Source organism: Aedes albopictus, chromosome 2 (assembly GCF_035046485.1).
Source record: "Aedes albopictus strain Foshan chromosome 2, AalbF5, whole genome shotgun sequence".
Classification (NCBI taxonomy): domain Eukaryota; kingdom Metazoa; phylum Arthropoda; class Insecta; order Diptera; family Culicidae; genus Aedes; species Aedes albopictus.
The window spans coordinates 4,734,136-4,759,023 of record NC_085137.1 but is presented as its reverse complement, the minus strand read 5'-3'; the positions used below and the strand labels follow the sequence as shown (position 1 = coordinate 4,759,023).

General features: G+C 41.0%; 1 protein-coding gene across 6 annotated transcripts in view; it reads right to left on the bottom strand.

Annotated features, from left to right (window-relative positions):
* LOC109404606 (E3 ubiquitin-protein ligase Ufd4) overlaps positions 1–24,888 on the bottom strand; it is a 117,860-nt gene that overhangs the window by 27,654 nt on the left and 65,318 nt on the right. The window contains exons 3-9 of one of the 6 annotated variants that reach the window (XM_062849033.1): positions 7,470–7,609; positions 5,333–6,885; positions 5,125–5,261; positions 4,551–4,922; positions 2,906–3,380; positions 2,423–2,458; positions 1,857–2,197 (exon numbers count right to left, since the gene is read on the bottom strand). In XM_062849033.1, the coding sequence (XP_062705017.1) occupies positions 1,857–2,197; positions 2,423–2,458; positions 2,906–3,380; positions 4,551–4,922; positions 5,125–5,261; positions 5,333–6,885; positions 7,470–7,609 (3,054 nt within the window). The remainder of the gene's footprint in view (positions 1–1,856; positions 2,198–2,422; positions 2,459–2,905; positions 3,381–4,550; positions 4,923–5,124; positions 5,262–5,332; positions 6,886–7,469; positions 7,610–24,888) is intronic. The other 5 variants (XM_029864376.2, XM_062849034.1, XM_029864377.2 and 2 more) reach the window with 5 other exon arrangements.

The window sequence follows — 24,888 nt, the reverse complement described above, 5'->3', positions numbered from 1 at the left end:
ATTACAAGAATTACAATTAACATCCTTCACTTTAATACCGTCAAACCCTGTGATCTTGGCCAGGGGAAAAGCGAAACCGTACTGGTGTTCGACCTTTACGTCTCTTTGATTCTGAAATCAATGTGACTGAACAGGTAAAGTACGTTGGAGTCATTCTTGATTCCAAGCTTTCCTGGACACCTCATATTGAGTTCAGAATCAAGAAAGCTTGTATGCCCTTCGGACAGTGCCAGCGAACCTTTGATATAACTTGGGGTCTAAAACTCAAGTATATCAAATGGATTTACACAACTTTTGTTCGACCAAGATTGGCCTATGGATGTCTTGTGTGGTGACAGAAGGGCGAAATGAGAACGATCCAATCAAAATTAGTCCATCTCCAAAGGATGTGCTTAATGGCGATGTCTGGAGCGTTCTCTTCAACTCCCACGGCAGCGCTCGAAGTTCTCTTTGATGTTGCCCCACAACACATTCATCTCAAACAAGAAGCACTTTCTTGCACTTACCGCCTATGGGTACTCGGTTTACTAGAGGAAACTCCTGTGAATCGCAGTTCATACGCACCTCGTTGTTTGGTGAATTGGGACAAACTTGTTCTTGTTCCAAGTGATCTTACAATTGATTGTAATTTTCCATATAGGACATTTTCCACGAAATTCCCTTCCCGGGAAGAGTGGCAATCTGGATATCTGAAGAGAAGTATTTCAGGCGGCATCGTATGTTACACTGATGGCTCCCTTCTCGAATTAACATTTTTAAGTCAAATAGATTGGAAGAGGCTCTTTAAACTATCACAAAACCAAAATAAAAGGTATAAGGTTTTATGATGGTTGTCAAAACTTCTACAAGGCTAATTGGTCATCAAAATGATACTTGGGTATTCACTTGGTAGACACTGCATCGTTTTACAGGTCGAAATCTTATGTGCGGAGTGAGCGCAATCAGAACTGCAGCAGCACGTAATGGGCAGAGTAATTTACTTCTGTTCAGATAGCTAGGCTGCTATTAAAGCACTTGCGTCGGCCAACTCCAGATCGAAGATAGTTATCACTTGTCGAATTCAAGTCGAGGAGCTGAATTTAGCAAACGCTGTTCACCTTGTATGGGTACCTGGCTATCCTTCCATTGTTGGAAATGGATTGGCTGATAAGCTAGCTTACACTGGAGCATCACATGACTTTATTGGTCTTGAGTCAGCTATTCCGGTATCCAAGCCTCAGATTGACACCTGGGTTGCCACTCAGCACAAACAACGCTGGAATAGTTTGGAGTCATGTCGTCAAACCAAATTCTATTGTACTGAGCCATCTCTAGGGGTGGCGAAGTATCTAACAAATCTGTCAAAGCAGAATTGCAGCATGCTGGTCAAAGCATTGACTGGCCACTGCCGACTCAGCTATCACATGGCGAATATTCAGCAAGCTGATTCATTTGCATGTGGTAAGAGTGAATCCGATTATGTAACTTCGTATCATTTGATATGTAACTGTCCAGTTTTTGCGCAACTGCGTTTCCGAGTACTCGGTAAAAGTGAAACGGACTTCAGAAACCAGAATCTTCAGGACGTTCTGTTGTTCTGGACCCTCTGTGGTAAAAAGCTATAGGCTCTCTTTACGCTTTATGCGTTATCACAGTGCTTTTTTCAGGGCGCTGTTTGAACCCATTGCTTATGCGTGTATGACGATCCTGTCCTTTCCCCTTTCCCATACTTTTTCCTTCAGGAAAATGATGAATAAGCTCGTGTTCATGGCGATGGCACACATTTTCCAAATGAAGGAGAACGTGCCTCTGGAGCCGACCTACTGATACCTGAAGTCTACAATTGACGGGGTCTTCTCAAAATGTTCGTAACGTACCTGATACTTCTGTGCCTCTGCCTTGGAACGCATCTTCTTCTTCTTGGTGTTGATCCATCCGGCGGCGAAGTCCGGTCCAAGAGTGGTTTCCGCCGTGAAAGTATGCTTGGTTCCACGGTTGCTTTCGAAAATGAATCCAGGTAGTTCGTCCTGCAGTATCGTTACCTGGTGGCCCTCCGAGTTGTTGATATGTAGCTGATGTTCTTTCTGACTCTGCAGCACCCAGTTGCCAACAACGATCCGCGAAAGGCTCGGCGACGATAGGATCGGCTGGGACGGAGTTCCCTGTCGCACTGCTCCACGAGCTCGTTGCAATTTCTCTAGGAATTCACCCCGGTTTTCTGTGGGGGTAAAAACAATAGTTCAATTCAAAGTCTGTTTTGACAAACCGGTGCCATCAATTTGCCAATTAGATTGTTTAGATACGTCAATGGTCGGCATTATCACTACTGTTCCAAAAACAATGACTACTTCTAGTTGGTACAGGTTGGGTCAACAAAGGGAATAAGCGGTAAATTTCTATAGTTTGGCTCGCATTTTCTATATGGACTATCACGTAATCTCACCTTCGCCGGCTAAAGAATCCGCTGTCCTTCCCTTGCCTAGAAATGGGGAAACATCGGGGTTGAGAACAGTAGGAAATTCAAATAAAGAACACTGATCTGGATTTACGGGGACACAATAGTCGGAACACTGAGCGAAATTGTTACTGTCAAACCATGGTGTGGGAGGAGTGAATACATTCAGGGTTTTAACAACATGATGATATTCGTGTATGTGTGTGATGCCAATAATAAATATACACTATATGCGAAGCCAAATGTGTTCTAAAGCCAATAGACATGCATTGTGGAAAGGGTTGCCATACGTACTATTTTATGTCTGTTTCTTAACAACATTTTATTAGACTAATTTGAAAACATGTAAATGTAAATGCGTACTTTTGTGACCGCAGTAAATATGGTAACCCGTAGTGTAAATGTGTTTGGAGTCATGTCAAAAGTCACAAATATAAACAAAACTTCAGCTGAAAACAAAACGATACTGACCTGAACTATCGCTACCATTCTCCGGGCTACCACTAGAGTACATGGTGGCCAGTTTTCCATCCAAGATGAACCGGAACCATCCATTGGATCCATTGGAAAGCTCCAGTGCGGCCGAATCTGACCACACGTACAAGCAATCGCGACCCCGACAGATACTCCAATCTCGCCAGTGGTACGCCTTCCCGGGAAGGATTTCTTTGGCATCTTCCACCGTATTCGTAGTGGCAGCACCAGAGCTGGAGCTTCCAGAAGTAGAGACGACCGAGGCATCTTGCGCGGTGACTGTTTTGGACTCGTCTTGAGATTTGATCACATCATTGTTGTCTCCTTCGCCAGCGAAGCCGTTCTCTCCCATGAGAGACTGCACTTTGGAGAACACTCCGAGCCGGGCAAAGTGATCGAGGAAGTCATCCTGCGTCTTGGACATGAGCTCCTCGATAATGGTAAGCACCACTAGATGGCCATCTTCGTCGTCCTGTGTGTGTGGGAAAGGAGATCATTGTGTCAGAACTTAACTTTGAACCGAAACGACGCAGTTAATGAAGAATTAGAGGAAAAACGTTAGCGAAAGGTACACTTTTTGCACTCGTAAGTGATGCTAGTAATCACAGCACACACAAACAGGTACTAAGTAGTTCACTTGATGAGGAAAAGAGCAATAACAACCGCGCGATTTATTTGTGTTTTGGCTGTTGATAATGCCAATCGGAAACAACTGGTCGATCTTGCGCATTTTTGTAATAATCGAGATAAGTGACTCGGCTGTTACACTTATTGTGGTTAGTTAGATTGTGGTTGCAAGTGTTAAATGGACGAAGAAAAAATTCCAGCGACGGCGCAACGTTGTAGATTGTACACTTTGCTTAGTTTACTACATATAACAAAACACAAATCTGAACAAAAGCAACATGAACGTAAGCGTTAGCAAAATGGTACGATATACTCATGCGTCATAAATTCTTTGAAGGTTGCTACGTAAGATTGTTATACAAACATAATTCTCAAGTTTTCAACAGATCTTTTCTGGGAGCTCCCCTTACAACAGCATTGTTTTAAGAGGGAACTACTTGGACTACAATCCAGCATCAGTCTGTTTATGCATAAATATACAAATATTTGGGCAGCTGATTATTTCAAAGGAAGCAATGTCACATTTTAAATTTAGAAAAACTTTTTTTACGCCAAAATATCCTTTTTGATTGGATAGATCTAACTACTTGCATCAGTAAGCCGGAAACAGCCTTTCGTACTTATCGCAGACTCAGAAATACAAAACTTTTCTATGAAGAATATAACATAAACTAGGGTAGCTATTCAACCTAAACTACTTTATCAATACGCAACAACGGTTCTTCGACAAGAGTTTCGTTTTTCGACATTCATCGAGTATTGAATGCGTATCTGCGTCTAATCAATAAGATCTTATCTAACAGCACAAACAAACGCGATAAACAAAGACAGCTATAATTGCTAGTGCATAGATGAATGGTCGGTTGTTATAAAAAAAAATGCGTCACATAACAATGCATGATAGCTGGCAGACAGGAAATCAACGGTAACAAAAAAGAGGAACGACTGAATGTTGCGCGCGCGCCAAGGAAATGAAGAAAAGTAACTTTCAACAATTTTGTGCAAGCTTCATTACCGCAATGCTAAGATCGGACCAATTGCTTCGACAACAGCGTTGTTTGTCATTGCTGTTGTTGTTATTGCTTTTGTTGTTGTTGTTGTTGCCGTTCCGAGGATGCGGACTTTGGCCGACCTGAGACGGGGTCAGCGGGAGCATCGGTGGCGGCGGTGGAATTATGTAGGAACTAGAGTTACGACGCCGCTCCGGTGGTTGCTGCTGTTGATGTTGTTGCTGCCGCAGGTTCTGGACGTACTTGCTTACTCGGTCAGCGCAACTATATTTGGCTAGAATACTATTGCTACTACTAGTAGTATTGGTAGAAGAGGAGGAAACGGTTAAGGGCAGTAGAGATGGTGTTGATGGCTGTGACGGCCAGCTGTAGCTTATCTGGAAGCCGTATAGTTTAAAAATCACTTTTAGTACGTGTACAACTTAGGATGTGGAGAAAAAAGGGAAGCTAATGCTTGAAGATGGTTTAATTTTGTTGCTTGCTTCAGCATGACACGGCCAATTCACACTAGAGAGCGGTTGTTAGGGGGTGGTCGTTAAAGATAGTGGAAAGTAATCTGTTTCTATGATCATAACTTACCTCATTGTCTAGAACACTGGCGACGACTTCGACTAGTAACGTTCCGAGGCTCAGTTCATGACTTTGAAGGCCTTCGGAGGAGCAAAGCCTCGACAGCATCTCCGGCTGGACATATTGAATCATTTTCTTTATGAGACCTGCATAGTAGAAATAAGAGCAAATGATTATAGGGCTTACAATATCTTACAACTTAGAATAGCAAACTCACCTAAGCTAGACCGTCGAACGCTGGCTAGCATTGTGCTTTGGAACGTTTTGCAGAAAATTGGTAGAAAGAACTTAAGATAGACGGGTGCCATCTCCGGATCTCCCCGGGGCTCACTTTCGCCGTCCTCGGGATCGGTTTTCAAGTCCGATCGTGTTGCCGCGGTCATCCATTCACCAGGCGACTGCAGAATGGACGCAACTTCCCGATGGCCCTCGTCCGGTCGTTCGCGAGCCTTATCCAGCGGGGTTTTGCCATCTTCATCCCGCAGGTCCGGATTGGCACCGTGTTTGAGCAGCACTTTGGCAATACCGGGCCGTCCAAAGCAGGCCGCATAATGCAGAGAGGAACTTCGCTGGCCCTTGTTGACGTCAGCACCTTTATCACATAAAAACTCTACCATTTCTAATGTACCAAAGGCCGAAGCCCAGTTAAGTAACGTTTGACCGACATCGTCCATGCAGTTGACATCGATTCCACCCGACTCGATAGCTTCGATTAGGGCTTCGGTGTCCTTACTACGTATGCAATCGATCAACTGTCGATGTGTTCGCTCCGTACTAGAGTCTGCTCTTCGCACACGGGGAGCTAGTTGACCACTGGATCCGCCCACCCTGCCAAGAGCTTGTCGACCTTCGAACAGCAGTAGCAAGATCAGATCGGCAAGCCTCATACAGTCGAGAACACATCGTTCATCACCTTTGAAGGCTCGTTCCATAGCATCTGGTAGATTGGATCGGAGGAGATCATGTGTGATCGATGGTGATCCTCGGCATAAGGTAGATAGCAGAGATATGGTTGTGGCAATCGATTGACTCGATCGACCTGCTTCCGCAGCTCCTTGCGTTTTCGGTGCCGATGACGAGAGCTGTACTGTTCCTGTAGTAGTCTCTTGGCTGTTAACCTGCGCAGCAGGTGTTGCGTTTGAACTAGCACCAGCTGCCGAGGCTGATGCCTGTGGTCCTGCCGCATTGCTGAGCCGATTCAACAGCTCCGTGACTAATCCGTACTCCGCAAGTGGGGCAGGATCAACTCCTTTCCTGGTGAACCGATCTGCTACAGAAGCGAAACATTTCAGTGCACCGTCAGCTACCAGTGGATCTTCGTGCTGCAGCAGGGTACTTAGGCTTTCTACACAAGTTTGTACATTGGCACCTTGTGGTTCCACTTTGGTACACAACCTAGACACCACGGCCATCGCCGAATGTAGTGTGTCCTTGTGGATTTGTGACCCATTATCTCGGATGAACGACAGCACACAATTCAGTCCACCGCCCTCGAACACTGCCCCAGCTTCCCGAGTGCATATCAGTTCAAGCACTTTGATGCACTGCTCCGCTAGATCACGACTAGTTCTGCTTTCGAGATCGGCCACCACCAACCGGTTGCAGATGGCTTTGATCGCCCCATCTATCGCTACGATGCGACGTGTGCACTCGGACGATACGTCTAGGTAGTAGGTGATGGCACGTGCTGTCACTTCTAGGACATTTTCTGGCGCTAGCTCATCTAGAAATATTTTACACAGCGCTGGTAGAAACGTTCTGGGGGGACAACTGCAAGACAAAGAGAACAATGTTCTTGAATCTGAAGATGTTTCACAAACGGTGATTAGGTAACGTTATGTGTGATTATCCTGTACTGTTTATAGATCTGTTGTTACAAAAAAATTTGAAAACATTCGTCCTTCTATCATCCAGATAAAGTGTGTCAAATCTGAGATATCCTTGGCAAGTATTATATATCTTTCGAAACAACAAAGGAATGCACTACATGAGGTTCATAACGATGTGACAAGTTGTGAAGTTAAATAGCCATAGCCTATTGAAATGCTGTATCAGAATTGTACATTGATATATTGTAGAGCTTACAGTGAAAAAGTTAGCAGTTGAATCAAAAAAGTTGGAAGACCCCGAGTACACGGAGTCAAATATTTGACAAGGAATGAACTCAATAGTAGACATTATTGAAAATTATATCGAGTCAAACCAGATGTTTGAGCATGATTGGTTTATTTTGATCCTGTTGACGTTGTATCATCAAACAGAAGAAATAATGTGTCATTGTTGCCCTAATCACATTGTTTTGTAATAACGTTACAAACATGTATTAACTTGGAGTGACCAACAGGATTGCTTACCTTTCGAAACAACGATCAACGTTGTCGGACATCAACAGAAGCATACATAGTTGCTCCAGGGCAATCAACTGCATGTCCCGTTCGTCTCCCTGGCCCATAGAAAGCCATTCTAACAGCGTTTCTGGATCTACGTCACCCATCTGTAAAAAGATAGAATATAGAAAACGTTAATAATTTCGCAATCTTTGAAGAAGAGGTGCACAAACATAGATATGTCTAGTGTTCAACCCTTTTCTTGAATTAGGTCACGCAGAAATAGAGATGTGCAAAAAGAAATAGAACATTAGAGGCACTGTCTGTCGTCTGCCAAAATTAAAATCTGTTCTTCCTAATGCACACAGAGAGATCCTACCCATCTAAATCAGGTCAAAGGCAGTAACTTTAACATTTACCCGCGTGGCCTCCCATTCCACACACAACCCAACCTAGGCGCTGCTGTTACATATTCGTCATTCGTTATGAGAAGTTGGGGGAAAACCTACTCGAACGTCCGACCAAACGAGAGCGACACTGCTGTTGGGTCATTTGTTTTCCTGTGGTTGGTAAGCTGCTGCTCTCGTTTTCAGATGTCATACGGCATGGCTCGGATCGGATAGTAAAACCAGAATCGTGAAGTAAAGAAGAGAGCTAAAAACATCACCACTGACTGTTGCTTGGACTTGGATGATGAAGGGAAAAAGATAGTTAAATCAACTCACTCAATCTGGCTTGGAGCTGCTGATGATGTGGGGCACTGGGGTAAGAAAGGCGCGGCGCATAGGAGCTACCTTGGCTTGGCTTCATTTTAATGGGGTTATGTAAATTGAATCTATACCGCCGCGTCGTACCCATACACGCTCTCTTCCGAGAGCTACACCAAGCGATGGCCTGAAGAAACACGGTCCGGTTCAGGGTAATTCCTTCTCTGCTCAGCATCAACACGATCCCAGAAGTGAGTGAGTGCATGGTAGATACATTACCGCCAGAAAGATGCTGTGCGAGAGATGCAACTCTCTGAGCTAAGGCCTTTCCGCATGACTCCTCGCCCTCCATCGAACAGCTGATAGGTTATTACACAGCTGTAACGAGTATGAGGAGTGCGAATAGTAGGGCACGTAATTTAAACATTAATGGCAATTCATTTAGCCTATCAAATTATGATCAAGGCAATTTTTCGTTTTTTTTCGGTTCGTGATCGATGATGGTGTTCGATTACGCTTACGAAGTTAGTTGACCTACTTATTGAAAGAGCACACATGAATAGTACTTTCGATTTTGATTGAATCATATTTTGGTTCTCTCGTTGTATCTATGCCATCCAAAGGATACACACTATACTAACCGAGACATCCTTATTTCAATATTTTTTAAATTCCTAATTCCGTTCACGCCATCTGTTTTGAATTTTGTGGGGAGGGTGGCATCTAAAAAGATACTTTTTTTTGTCTGTATTAACGAGATTTTTAACCCTAGGCTAGTTCATCTCGAGACCCACGTTTTATTTCCCTTCCGAAGGAAGAATCCACATTTTGTTAGTATGTCGGGAGTGGGATTCGATCCCAGGTCCTCGGCGTGATAGTCAAGTTTTCTAACCATCACACCAGGTCCGCTCCACAAAGAAGATACTGTTGCAAGCTTACTTGGAAGGTTACGGTCAGTGCTGAAAATGACATTTCGACATATTCAAATTCAACCACCTACAGCTCATTTTACAAGCTGAACCTGAGAATATGGTGATTCTCGAGTTTCTTTTTGCACAACATCCATGCAATTTGTAGGGTTCTTTTCAAGTTGTCAGTTATTTGTCTTGGATTTCCAAGCTATATGTAATTTTTTGTTGTATTATGATGATCTGTTCTATCATATTAGTTATTTAGTCTTTGCTTTATTTAAAAGTGTAGTTTAGATTTTTGTATGGAACATCAAATAGTCATGTTCATTATGTTAATGATTGCTGTTAAGTGTATTTATGCGTCATTTGTTGCACTGATATTTATGAGAAGTAGTCATTTGTAAACACCCATTGGCGTCAACAATATGTTTTATTTATTGGTCATGAGTTAGCTTCGAAATTTTATCATAAGTCTTTGATTCTCACCAAGAATGTTTCGTTTCCCCTTAGAAGAGTCTGACTCTTCCGCCTATAACTCAGTTCAAATGAAAAATTTATCACGCAACCATTGGAAAGAAATTTTAACTAGGATGTCATAGTGTTTCATAGTGTTCGATCAGAGCATATTTAAGCTACCAATATTGGATTGGAAATGCCTTACTGCTCGTAGGTACATAACTTTGGAGGTTATCCGTTCTTCGTATGTTTTCAATCCACCTATAAGTGAGATAAAAAAATATGTTTTCAAAAAATGCAGATAGACGTCTGATGTTTTCGGCAAAGTTGTGCAAAATGCAAAATGCAATTTAATTTAATAATGCTAAATCTCATACTTTACGAGATATATTGCGTTGTATGTGCATAATCCCTAGAAATCATATATTTCACCATAACTTTTTAACGGATTTTTTTACATTTTTTGCGTCTTCTACAAAGTTGTTTTGAATGTAAAAGTACATGTTTTTGCTGAACATCTAAAACCCCTAGCTTTAAAAAAAAACAAAGTTATTCACAAATTTATGATTTTCATAGGGTAACTTTGAACTCGTCTAACTTCTTTCGCCGCAAAATGGCGCAGAGAACCGTTCCGAATAATGAAACAACCATATTTCTAGTAGGGTAGAAGCTTCAGTTTTGGCCAGTCCGGAGTTTTGGCCATAGTGCGGTATTGAGCCTGCTGCGATCTAAATCGGCGTTAATTTATTTTTTACTAGTAGATCCTAATACAATATGATGATTACAGCTGTGAAAACCACACATTTTGATTAAAAACTGGAAGAAAAAAATATATTTCCTTAAAAAATCTGCTCCCATATATCTATTTTGGCCAGGGTGCTTCTAATTTGGCCACTCCCATAAGAAATACACGTGATTGGCCAAAATAGAAACCAAACTTAAGAATATGGCCAAAACTGCGGCAGAGCTTCTATTTTGGCCAGTGCCACTTTTAATACAAAAATCAAGTATTGGCATGATTTCTGCATTTTTCCTTCAAAATATAGATTGAAACCTTTCTTTTGACGCATTGGTTGTTTTCATAGGATTATTGGTTATTTTTATAAAAATGATTTCCCTTAGACTGGCCAAAACCGGTGCCCGCACCCTATATGAAAATGGCTTAAACTTTTGTATGCAAGTGTATCCTTTATGTGTTATGGTAAATAAGCAAACAATTATCAAATATTGAAATCATTTATTAACTTCTTAATTTAGAATGTCGCAATGTTTAGCAAAATTGCATATTTTTGTATGATTAAGGCTTTTTACGGCATCATAAGCATCGGCAGCCATGTTGGATATGTGGCTCGAAATTTCAAAGTGATAATTCTCGGCCACTAAAGCGAATAGTCGTATGAAAAAGTATCATCCTATTTGCTCACTCGTAGTGATTGCGATGATACTTTTTCTGCTGCGTGGCTGCAAGATTGACAGTTTTTTATCACTTCAAAAAACTCGAGGCAAACAATCATTAACCTTAACAACTTTCTAGAACATGAAAAAAATGAAAATCTTGATAAAAAGCTATGATCATTTTATCGAGTTATAAAAAATGAACATGTTAGAAAATCACTAAGACCGTTCGCAATGCTGTTTTATTTTGTATGGCGAGTTTTAAAATTTTTAAAACTCGCCATACAAAATAAAACAGCGTTGCGAACGGCCTAAGAATTTTATTTTTATAACTTTTAATCCAGAATTTTTACGTTATTTTCATGTTCTGCAAAGTTACTGAGTATATAAAAATACACTATTTTGCTGAACATTGCGATATTCTATCTCGTTAAATGAAGATTGTTAAATTATTTAAATATTTGATAATTGTTTGTTTTTTTACCATAACTCATAAAGCATACACTCGCATACAAAAGTTAAGCCATTTTCATAAAGTATAAACATAGTTGTTTCATTATTCGGAACGGTTCTCTGGGCCATTTTGCACCGAAAGAAGTTAGACGAGTTCAAAACTACCCTATGACAATCAGTAATTTGTAAATAACTTTGTTATTTCAAAAGCTAGAATTTTTTGATGTTCTGCAAAAACATGTCTTCGGCAACATTCATCATTGAGATCTGAAGAATTCAATTTGGCTTTGACCTTTTGACTTTATCCATTTGGTGATGCTCTACAGCGCAGTGAACCTTTTTCAAAAATTCTCCATAGTAATTCCCATATAAACCTATTTTGCTTTTGGGCCACCATTAAATTACCACTGAAATGGGTGAAAATTTGACAGGACTCTAGTTTTGCACCAAGAATTGTAATGCACATATGGGAGCTTTGAATTTTTGTCATGTTTAAAGTCTGAACTGCCCTAATGCACATACAACGCAAAACAGGTATGTTCCGTTTTTGTCACTATTCGTTTTTATCACTATCCGTTTTTGTCAATATCCGATTTCATCGACATTTTATTCCGTTTTTGTCAACACTAAAGTTTTTGTCAAATTTGTTCCCTCGAACACGAGTTATTTATAGTTTAACAATAATCTTGAGGCAATGCGTCCATGAATGAATTTGAAACAACCACCATATAGAAGATGCATACGTTACAGTAGCGACACAAGTTCAACACATTTCAAATTTATGTGTAAATTCATGTGTTAATTTCTCGCACGCATAATTTTACTCCTTATTTGAACATGAGAAAAATTAAACCAATGGTACAATAGAAACATTAAACCGAGCCAATTTAATTAATGAAAACCTGATAGGAGGTGGCAGGAGGTAACACGTGAATATCAATATCATCATCAACAATTTTGTCGGGTTTGTAAATGGCTCAATCATTTTACAAGTGTAACATAAGTAGCTAATCATGATAGATCAATAATAAATGGGATGTGCATATAACACCATCAAAGGACGGACTCGTTTTTCCGGCAATAGGAAAAAAACACCTGCATAATCAACTTTTTTTTTACTTCATCTGCTTATTGTGTTAGGGCACCTTAATTGGTATCTTTTCCGGGGATCGCTCCAGGAAGTCCATTTGGGTTTATCTCCAAAGACTTCCATCTGAAGATCCTTTTTCTCATTTCTTCTTCTCTTTCTTCACGGATCTACGTACCAACTGGAACTAGGCCTGCCTCTTCAAGTGTTTTTCGAGAACTTAAACAGTTTATGGTTTATCTTTGACTGTCTTGTCATTGTCTGAATTTTTACACTACAATCATGTTACAAAACTTTTTTAAGTAAAATAAATTTAACACGATTTTCTTGAAACTACGCTATGTTCTGAATTATTCTCTCCTGGTAGCTATTTCTGTCCGACGGAGCTCAAATTTCTACCAGAGATCTCTCTTATCATCCTTGATACCCAGTCTAAATTTTCCCGACCAAAACTGCTACATTTACTAGCCTAACTGGAGAATTTTGTCCGAGATTTCATCTTTCGATTGCTCCAAAATGCAATCTTGGCTTTCTTCAGTCATTTCTACTGGCGATTCTACCTTGTATTCCTCCAGATTCCTTAATGGGTTTCTTCTGATTAATCGTCAGGATATAATTCAGAAGCTTCTTTAGGTGAATAAGGAGTTAAGTCTTTCAGATATAAGTTTCTTCAGGAAAGAGCAGTCTAGGATCCTGGAAAACAATCTGGGGATTTCTCCAGCAACTCCTGAAGGGTTCTCAGAACAACAAGAAACTAAGGACTCTGAAAAAAATCCTAAGGAAATCCTATCAATTCTGAGAGTATTCCTTGAGGAACAATTCGATGATTTCTTGGAAGAACTTTCTCAAGGTTTCCCATTATGAACTTCTGGAGGATTTCCAGGAATAACTCTCCAAAGATTTCTATACAGAACATTAGGAGGACTCCCTGAAGACAATTCTTGAGGATTTGACGAAAACTTCGTGGAAGATTGCTAGACTAAACTTCTGGGAGATTCCAGACTAAACTTCTGAGAGACGCAGTAAGAAATCGGGGAGAATTATTATTATAATATCTTTATTACCGAGATTTTCTGCCCAAGGCTGGTTCATCTAGTAATCATGGGGAAATAACAAATATGAAATATAGATAGAGAATCCTCTTGGAAAATTTCTTGGAAGTATTCATAATAATAGTTCCAGTAGGTGTAGGTGTTTCTACTGCGCATAAATACCAAAACAAAGTCCTGTAGGAATCCTTCAAATAATTGTTTGGATGGAGGACATTCCAGGGAAAAATATCATAAGAAACTTTTTAAAGAATCCGAAAAGAACTTCTGATGAAATTCTAGAAAAAAAAAAATGTGGAAGGAATCTCAGAAAGACATTCTGGAAAAAAAACCCAGAAAAAACTCCTGGAGAAATATCAGAAACATTTTCTGGGGGGATTTCAGAGAGTAATCTTGGAAGAATTCCCGTATGAAATTCTGAAGAAACGGCGAAAATCCTTTATTTCAAAAATAAAATCTTGGTGAATCTCTAAAGCAACTCTTGGATGAATTTCAACAGGATGTCTACGTCAGCGAGCTGTTCCCAACATAATGCATAAGGAAGATTAATAAATTCCAATTCCTGAGAGAATATTTGAAGGAATCCTCAAAGAAATTCCAGCAGAAATTTAAACAGAGAAATCTTGATCCGAGAAGGAATTTCTTAAGAAATCATTAGGGGCAGAACCTCTTTTCTTTAAAATTCTTATCTTATTCCAAAGGATAAACAAGTGGCATGTAGTACAAGGTAATCTAGAAAAATTCTGGAGGAACTTCTTGGGGAATCCAATATTCAGGAGAAGTTGCAATTGATTACTTAGAAAAAAATCCTGGAGATTTCCTAGACGAAACTTTTACAGGAATCTGTGAAGATGATACTCGTGGAGAAATGCCTTCCGGGAGGAAGTAAACATATCCATTTTTGTTAGGATACCGAAATTATGTTCCTAGAGATAAATCATTCCTGGAAGTATGTCATATTTCAAAACGTCGATCCAGGACTGGAACTATAATATGTGTCATTCTTGCGTTCAACGAAGATAAATTTCCAAAAATGTTGTGAAAACTACTTGTCGGCATCACGGTCAGAAAACTGTAATTTGAACTGTGCAACCAAGATGTACTAAAAGATATCAACAAACAATTTAATTTAATAGTAAACTGCATATTTTTACTTTTGGAATGTGTTCTACAGTAAAACTTTCAATTCGTAATAAAATGTTGCAAAAAATTTTGTCAAAGAAAATCGCGAACCGTGTTGATAAAAACGGAACATACCTGTATATATCGTAAAGCATGAGATTTAGCATTATGACGTCTTCGACAAAGTTGTTCAAGATTGCATTTTGCACAACTTTGTCGAAGACATCAAACGTCTATCTACTTTTTTTGAAAAAAATATTTTTTGCATCTCACTTACAGGTGGATTGATCATCCAATTCTTCATGTCAGGCTGAAAGTCTCTCTAATAAAGACAAATCAATCAATCAATTCTTCATGTCAAAAGATGTGCTTTGTCTTATGTAGAAACTTCTCCGAAGAAACTATATGGCAAAAATCAACGGTTAAAGCGTATTAAAAAAGTGCACGAAATCGGCAAAAGAAAACACTGTGCGCCGGTACTGACAATATAAAGTTTTGAACCTTCAAAATTGCACATTGAGGATGGAAAGCTACACCCAGGCCCCATCATTTTGGTTCCGTGTGCAATAGGCCTGTCCACCTTTTCAAAAATGTTCTCTGATTCTCAAGTCCACCCCCATATTTTGATTGGCATCCTAAAAGAAGTAACTGGTCAAAATTTCAGCCAAATCCATTGAAATTAATAGGTGCATCAAATCAATTTTGTGTTTTTCGAGTATTTTTGAACTTCAAAAAATCATAACTACACTAAAACTTGTCAAAACTTAATTCTTTCGGCAGAAATTGAAAGCTATACTTGTTTGCTACAACTTCTCAGAACAACATGCGCCAATAGAATTGAAGGAAACACGTGTAATTATCACATTTGTAATCAGAAAATCCTTAAAAAGTTGATTTTTTGATAGATTTCGTTCTGGAACACCCTAATATACGCGATAAGTTGGATTTTTCAAAACGGCATCATATTCTCCAATGTTTTTTGGTTATTTGCTTCTTTGACACCAATGCTGTAGGAGTTGAGCAAAAATTACTAAAATTCGTGAAAGCCAAATGTGGTCTAAAAACTAACTTTTCTGATGCAATCACGCTTTGGCGCGCAAAAAGTGGCATCGCGTCAGCACTGATATGCTAGCCAACACCTGTCATCACGCTTGTTTGTTATCACCCGTAGTAGGGGGTAGCCAAGGCAAACTACAAGGAAGCAAAGCTACTACGTTCAGTACAATTTCGCGCCACAACGTGATTGCCTCCAAAAAGCTAGTTTTTAGGCCACATTTGGCTTTCACGAATTTTTGTAATTTTTGCTCAACTCCTACAGCATTGGTGTCAAAGAAGCAAATAACCAAAAAACATGAGGGAATATGATGCCGTTTTAAAATATTAAACTTATTACGTATATTAGGGTGTTCCAGAACGAAATCTATCATAAAATCAACTTTTTAAAGTTTTTCTGATTACAAATGTGATAATTACACATGTTTCCTTCAATTTTATTGGCACACGTTGTTCGAAGAAGTTGTAGCAAACAAGTATAGCTTTCAATTTCTGCCGAAAGAATTGAGTTTTGACAAGTTTTAGTGTGGTTATGATTTTTTGAAGTTCAAAAATACTCGAAAAACACAAAATTGATTTGATGCACCTCTTAATTTCAATGGATTTGGCTGAAATTTTGACCAGTTACTTCTTTTAGGATGACAATCAAAATATGGGGGTGGACTTGAGAATCAGAGAACATTTTTGAAAAGGTGGACAGGCCTAGTGTGCAATGTTGACTGTTTTGGTCAGTAACGGAGTAGCAACTACGAATAGTACGGTCATCTCATGCTCTTCGTATTTCCTCATAGTGAAATACGATCTACTTTCTGAATGCTCTGTCCAATCAATCATATAAAAATCATAGTTTAAGACTCTTCACATTTCTTAATTTTTAATGCTCACCTACGTGGGCGCTTTGGAAGGTGATATTTACGAACGACAAACTGCCTTTATTGATTTTTTTGCAACTCATCATAAGATGGCATCGAAAACAGGATTTTGAAGATTTAAGCTGATGGTTACATTCCATTCTCCCTCAGGTGTCCAAGAGACTGTGATTCAAAGGTTTGAAGATATGTCAAGATTTCTTGAATGAATCTCTGGAGAAATTCAATCAGGAATTTCTGGAGGAATACTATCATACTCACGAGGAAGAAATTCTAGCTCACATTATCGGATGAATGTTTGGTAAATTCCCTAGAATATATTTCTCTAGGAATCCTAGAAGAAATCTCTGGCGAAATTATAAGAGTTTCTAAAGGAACTCGAGGACAAATATCTGACGAAATCTCACAAAGAAGTACTGGGTAAAACAGTACAGTAGTATGCCGGGACCCGTGGCGCAGTGGTCACACGTTCACTTCAGTGAATGATCATGGGTTCGATCCTAGCCCCGACACTTGCCATTTTTCGTCAGTTGCTCTTCCCCATGAGAGCGGCTGACACCTGACTCTCATCTAAGCATATGCTCTACGGACGCGGAAACTTCGATATCGGCTAACGGCAACTCACAATGGATCCCCCATCGGAATGGAAAAGAAACAAGAGCCACACATCAACATCCTCGTGCTCATCAATCTACCATGGAAAGGGTAGAAAGAGACCGCAGCGCAAAGGCAACCAGGTCGATATAGTAGAATTAGAATAGAATACATTTAGGCGCTGTATAAAGCTGGCAATTGGAATCACTCACACAGTGCCCTGATGGACAATAGAGACACCACAAGGAATTTCTGGGACCTTCTCACAAAAATAATTTAAAAAATTCCTAGAGATTTTTTTAAATTAATTGTTGGATAAAACTCTGGAAAATTCCCAGCATTTCTGGAGGATTCCTAGGAAGAATTCCTAGATCAATTCTATTACAAGCTCCTGTAGACAACATTTTTAGAGAAATCTCTAGCAGGAATAAGTGAAAGAAATCCAGTAAACATTTCTAGATGTCTCAAAAAATGAATCCTTGGAAACAAAAATCTGGAGGAATTGAAGCGATGTTTGTTTCTTATTTTTGTATTTGTTATAAGAAGCCAGCACGCGTGAAAACAAAAAGAACGGAATCAGTCGGTGCCGTAATCGTTTGATGAATTTGGGAGCGTGAGATTACTTATAGCACTCATACCCTATTTGGAGAATTACGCGCTCTACTAAAGTCAATAACGGTGCTGGCGTGCTGGCCTAGTCTGATCATAAGGGAAGGAAATACAGATACGCGATTTTAGATTTTTTTTTTTTTTTATAAGATTCAAAGTTCAAAGATTGCGCGATCAAAGATCAGTGTTTCGAGATTTTCTAGATGTTTTGTTCAACTTTGAGTTGTTGCAGTATTACGTAGTGTATTCATAATTATGGCAGGTACTGTAACTACGAAATATCTGATACCGTTGAACTCTCTCGTCACAATCGACAGTATCTAACCAATCATCACCGTTGCAAACTGTGCATCCTGAATAGTGAACGATCACAGTCGTGTACCGCCGCTATCGTTAGTATGCGTTATGTGATTCACGACTTTATTATTACTCTTGTTTGGCTCGTCAAGTTTGACGTGTTGCGTCGTCTTTATTTCGCCTCCTTTTGCGTCTGTGAATTACTCTGGCGGCTGCTGCTGCTTTTGTTAACCGCGGAATTAGCGGTGGCACAAACAGAGTCGTTTGTTGAAAGCGTGGGCGGGATGGATTGTTTGTTGGCTCTGCGGAAGAGCTGAGGGAACGAGTTTGTGTCAGCGTCTGAGCTTACGCCAACCACACGAGCAAAACGGTACTTGGGTGGTATGTACTCTTTGCGCTTCTTGAGACGAAACTACTAGGTGTGCGCTCGATTTCCGTGTTTAGGAAAAAAAGGGGTTAATGTGTTGCTTATCGTTGAATATCACACTTTTTTTTAAATAAAACTAGTATATTCTTTCCTTCCCAACAAATTTTCAGAACATCCTAAAAAAAAGTTTACGTAAAAGTAACCATTTTACGTGTTTTCATAATTTCAGTATGATTGAGTTTATTTTGATTTCATCCCACGATTCATTTTATGTTTTGTGTTTAAATGAAGGTGTGAATCTGAGGACCAAATTCAGATTTTTTTACAGTTTGCATGTCTCCGTGATTTTAAATTACTAATCAAGGCATAATTCAGAAAGCAAATAGTAGATATCTAAAAAAAATTCTTTGAGATAGTGGCACTCCGCCACAACAGATTTTGCAAACTTTTTCTTACCAAGAAATCACCGTAATTAGGTTTTTCTTAATTTCGTTTGAATCCATTTCATATTTATATGACTTTTTTTTTTAATCTGAAGGATATGTTCCACCCTACCGTAGTGGCACAATTATGAATATTTTGCTTCATCACTATAACAGCAGACCGCAGTGTATACACACGGGCCAACAACGTTGGTATCGATTGCCAACAAGCTTGTGAAGCGGAGGGAGGAATGCTCCCAAGAATTCAATGTCAAAAAGTCGCCGACTGCAAAGCAAAGAAGACAAAAAAAAACTACAACAATGCCGAGCCGATTTAAAAACGGAAGGCGGGGAAGTTCAATTGCGGAATTCCCTCTGCCTTTGGGTTGGCGTACTCAACTCAGACTTTGTTTATATGTGTGGGTAGATGTGTATATATGCGACGAACCGGTATGGCACGTTCCGTAAATATATTTGCTGCGATCGACCGATGGAGTAGTTCAATGCAATGCTTCTCGGGATATTGAATGACCATCGGCAGGCCAGCGCTATTACAGACCTCTTTCAGAATTAGTTTGAGTTCTACGAGGCTCCATGAAACACATCGTTGTTGAAATGTACGTACATATACAGGATGACTGGTAACTTATGTTACACCCAAAAGGTGGTGACAATAGATGCTATTTGCAATAAGAAATTGTATGGTAATGTGTGTGTGGAAAAATGCTTCCATACTGAGTTATTGATATTAATTCACTATAACTCTCTGATTGGGTATTTATGAGCTGTAGTAGATACTTAGTAGGTATGCATTGCTGAGAGTCCGTCACCTTGTCACAGTCCCCTGCGAGATTCGAATGAACTGGATAGTTCACCTGAAACCCTTAGGGAAGATTCATTTATTACGTCCATCGTTTTTCGGGATTTCTAGACCCCCCTCCCCCCTCTGTCACGCTATTTTCTTGTACCTAATACACGTACTGTCACACTTTCTTAGACCCCCCCCCCTCTCCCCAAAATGTTGGACGTAATTTTTGAACGTTGCCTTACGCAGTTTTGCACACCGTCCATCGGTGCTTTAATCAGTCTAGTCAGCTTCCCAGCAAAGCCGTTTTCGTCCTTGATTCTCCATAGCTCTGCGCGGTCGATACTGTCGTATGCCGCTTTGAAGTCGATGAGCATGATGCGTTGGGACCTGGTATTCTCGGCATTTCTGGAGGATTTGTAGTACGGTAAAGATCTGGTCCGTTGTCGATCGACCGTCGATAAAGCCGGCTTGATAACTTCCCACGAACTCGTTCGTTTAAGGTGACAGACGACGGAAGATGATCTGGGATTTTTTTTTTTCCCCTGTAGGGGTACACAACCACTGCGACCATTAATTGATCTATTGTGGTAAGACCCAGTTGCTTTATGCAGTACATAAGTACACTCACTAGTATTAAGAACTAGCGATTGTTTTTTTTTTTAGGCCTGCATTATACCCCAGTCTGGAATAGCTTCCAAAATGAAAGCCACTACCTTCTTGGGATTTATATTCCACCAGATATCTCGGGGATGCATGATGCATCCACCGAAATAACGTTCTCTCTTCTTAAAGAGAAAACTACACTCACAAAGTAGATGTTCCGAGGTTTCAGAGTTGAAACCACAGAACCGATATTCTTCTGATTCAATCTTCTTGAGCTTCAATAGAAAGTGTCGAGATGGGCAGTGCCCAGTTAACAATCCTGTGTACACACTTAATTCGCGTTTACTAAGTTTCAGTAGTGTGTTCGTGTTTTTCACGCTTGGCACGATGAATCTCTTTGACTGGGATATTCCAGGTGCAGTATGCCAGTTTGCTCCTACGCTCTGTTTCTCCCAATTTTTTAGCTCCATCGATAGAGCACTTGATGATACTTCACAGAAGGGTTCCGGTCCATACAAGGCACCCAGAGATCCCTCCCTAGCTAGCTGGTCCGCAATTTCGTTGCCTGCAATTCCACAATGACCTGGTACCCAGAATAATTTTACAGTATTCCTTCCAGCCAGTTCCTTCAGTAGTGTAATGCACTCCCATACTAGCTTAGAATAACATTCAAATGTGCAGACTGCCTTTAAAGCTGCCTGACTGTCTGAAAAGATATAGATATTCGCATGTCTATACTTTCTTTTAAGACAGATGGCAGCGCATTCCAAAATAGCTTGAATTTCAGCTTGGAACACCGTTGGCCATTTACCCATTGGTATGGCGAGTTTAGTCCTGGGTCCATATACTCCAGCCGCAGTTCTATCACTCATTTTCGATCCATCCGTATAGAATACAATAGATTCTGGTCGAACCGTTGGTCCTCCTGATTCCCATACGCTCCGATCATCAATCGAAACTTTGTATGGTATATCTAAGATGAATTTTGGTTCCATCCAGTCTTCATTTTGTATTACTAGTGGATTTACAGTAACATTGGTTAAGATTTCCAAATGTCCTGTTAGATCGCCTTCTAAGATGTTCTTATATCTTTTTAAGGACAGACTTGTTAGAGTCCCAAAATGGCCGCCACAATGGCCGACTTTGGCACCTACTCACGATTTCGAGGGCACAAATCTCATCGTAAACAAAACCAGTGCACCTGAGCTTTTTATTTTAAACTAATTACAAGTGAGCAAGAACAGAATAATAAAGTACATTGTTGTTTGAAGCTTGCTTCTTGAGATTTGTGCGTCTGAAGTTTGGATGCAATGTTGAAGCGGGATTTCAAGACGTTTGTCCTTAACTTCAAGGCACTTTTCTTCGCCTCTAGTTGCACAAATTGGTGCAAGGGTAGCAGATGCATTAAGGCATCTAGTGTTGAACCAGGAGTACTTCGAATAGCTCCTGTTATTGACACTGTTGCTAAACGTTGAAGTTTAGCCAGCACTCGTTGGGCTGTTTTGGTTTTGGTTTTAGGCCACCAGACTAGAGAGGCATAAGAGACTTTGGGTCTAACAACTGCCAGGTAGATCTAATGAACTATCCTGGGTTTTAGCCCCCACTTTCCCCCGATCACTCTCCGACAGGCCCAAAGAGCAGTTGTTGCCTTATTTACTACATGTTCTAGATGTTCACTCCAGTTCAGTTTATTATCTAGTATGATCTGGGATAGAACTTTGTAGGCAGCATTCAAAATAGTGATCGTCCTGAAGTTCTCACATTCCAAATGGTCACCTTTCTTGTGAATGGGGCAGATTACCTCTTCCTTCCACTCCTCCGATATCTGTCCGGTTTCTCAAATCCTGACTATCAGCCGATGCAAACAGGTGGCCAACTTTTCTGGGACCATCTCGATGAGTTCAGCTGCGATACCATCCCTACCAGCTGCTTTGTTGGTTTTGAGCTGGTGAATGGCATCCTTAACATCCCTCAGCGTGGGAGTTGTCATGGTCTCCCGTGTCTACGTTCTCCACGTCATTCAGGTGCTGATCGAAGTGCTGCTTTCACCTTTCGATCACCTCACGTCCGTCCGTCAAGAGGCCTCCGTCTTTATCCCTGCATGCTGCATAATTCGGCTCGCGGCACGAAGCCGTTGCGGGATGCGTTGAACTTCTGATAGAGCTTCCGTGTTTTTCGGGGCACAGCAGTTCCATTTCTTCGCACTCCGCTTCTTCCAGGCGGCGCTTTTTCTCCCGAAAGAGACGGGTCTGATATTTCCGCTTCTGTTTGTAACGTTCCACGTTCTATCGGGTACCTTTCTGCAGCATTACCGCCCTCGCTGCGTTCTTCTCCTCCAAAACCGTTCTGCACTCTTCGTCGAACCATTCGTTCCGTCGTTAGGTTGCTTTCACTGTACTCCAGCAGTCGTTTAGAGAGGCCTCATCGAGCTCGCCCTCGTTTGGCAACGCGGCCTCGAGATTCTGCGCATATGCGGAGGCGACTCTGGTTGTTTTAATCGCTCTATACAACCTAACACTGTGGCGGTCGTCGGTACCGTACATTGTTGATAACGGAAAGTTATGGCCGCAGTTTGACCATCACCAGATAGTGGTCGGAGTCGATGTTGGCGCCACGATAGGTCCTGACGTCGATAATGTCGAAGAAGTGCCGTCCGTCAATCCGAACGTGGTCGATTTGATTTGAGATTCCGTCTGCTGTGGTGATCTCCAGGTGTAACGATAAGGGAGGCTGTGTTAGAAAAAGGTGCTACGTATGGCCATATTTTTGGAAGCGGCGAAATCAATGAGTCGTAGGCAGTTTTCGTTCATCTGCTGGTGGACACTGAACTTACCAATCGTCGGTCTGAATTCCTCCTCTTGGCCTACATGAGTGTTTAAATCTCCTATGATGATCTTGACATCATGGCTTGGGCAACGATCGTACTCGCATTCGAGCTGCGCTTAAAATGCGTCCTTGTCATCATAGTGCTTCCGGAGTGTGGGCTGTGTACGTTTATTATGCTGAAGTTGAAGAATCGGCACTTGATCCTCAACCTGCACATTCTTTCGTCGATCGGCCACCAACCGATCACGCGCCTCTGCATATCACCCATCACGATGAAAGCTGTTCCCAGCTCGCGTGTGTTGCCACAGCTCTGGTAGATGGTATGGTTACCTCTAAACGTCCGCACCATGGATCCTGCCCAACACACCTCCTGCAGCGCTACGATGCCGAACCCGCGGTCCTTCAGTAGATCGGAGAGTATGCGGGTGCTCCCAATGAAGTTGAGAGATCGGCAGTTCCACGTACCGAGTTTCCAATCGCAAGTCCTTTTTGTTCGCTGGGGTCGTTGCCGTTGGTCTCGGTTCGTATTATTCTGTTGCTCGTAGGGCTTGACACCAACCCCATACTTTCCGGAGGACCATAGTGTACTGTTGAACTTAGAGTCCTTCCCTGGCACTCGGATGTTGATCAGCCGCCCCTAACATAAGGATCAGACGCTGTTGTGAGCCGCTCCTTCTGGAGTACAGACGCTCACGTTTGCCGAAGCAACCCCCCCTTCCCTGTCAGCTTACGACCAAAGTTCCCACCGGGGTTGGTTACCCAATCTTCCCTAAGGTTGCTCATAGTTTCCGGCCGGTACCGCGTGGAGGTAGGGATAGGAGTTGCTGGGCAGAGGCTAGTGGATCACAATGGGATCTGAATTGCGCAGCATACCCAGCCTTTACCGTGCCAACCCTACAAACCATATGACTTATAAATTCCTTACACAGTTTCGAAACTACATAATCTTCGATATCTGTTCTCTGTGCTGATATTGTAGTAATGTTGAGATTTCAAAAATTCTATCAATGATTTTTGCCTCCTTAATTTAAATTCTATTGCAGTTTCTCACAGAACTATTCTCACGACTTCTACCTTGAGGTTTGCTAGAGTTTTTTACTGACTTTCCCCGGTTCTCCCAGTTTTCCATCCAGAGGTTTTTTTCACGTATTTGCTCCTATAAATAATTCATTGCGAGATTTTTTCGCTGTTCTTTCGGGATTTGTGAGAGTTGTTCCCTGGATTTCTACTAGAGTTTTCCCGAAATGCTTTCAGAGTTTTTCGCTGAATTCCACCCGGAGATTCTTCCTAAACTAATCCAAAGTTTCTTTAGGAATTTATCTCAGTGGTTTTTCGAGAATGTTTTCCTACAGTTTCCCTCGAGATTGTTGGGAGATTTTTGCAGAAAATTACGGGAAAAACTTCACGAGAAATATCAGCAAGAGCTCCTGCACAAATCCCAAAAGGCACTTCGAAAAAATCTCAGGATGAAGGTCAGGGTTACTTCAAATTCTAAGGCATATCTGGACCAACACCGGAAACAATTTTCGGCATGAAGTCTCGGGAGAAATCTCTGTTGAAGAAAAGAAATCCCGCAAGAATCTTTAGGAAATATCTCAGCTGAAACTCTTGTAAAAATCCAGGGAGAAACTCTAGAAGAAAGCTCACGAAAATTTCTTGCAGAAATCGCAGGATAAATTTCGGACGAAATCCCGGGAGGAACTGCTGTAGTTAATTCGTGGAAAACTCCCTATGCAATCCTTGGAGGAGTTTCAGTTCTAGTAGAATTTCTAGAAATTTCTTCTGTACCAAATCTGGGATAAATCCCGGGAAGATCTC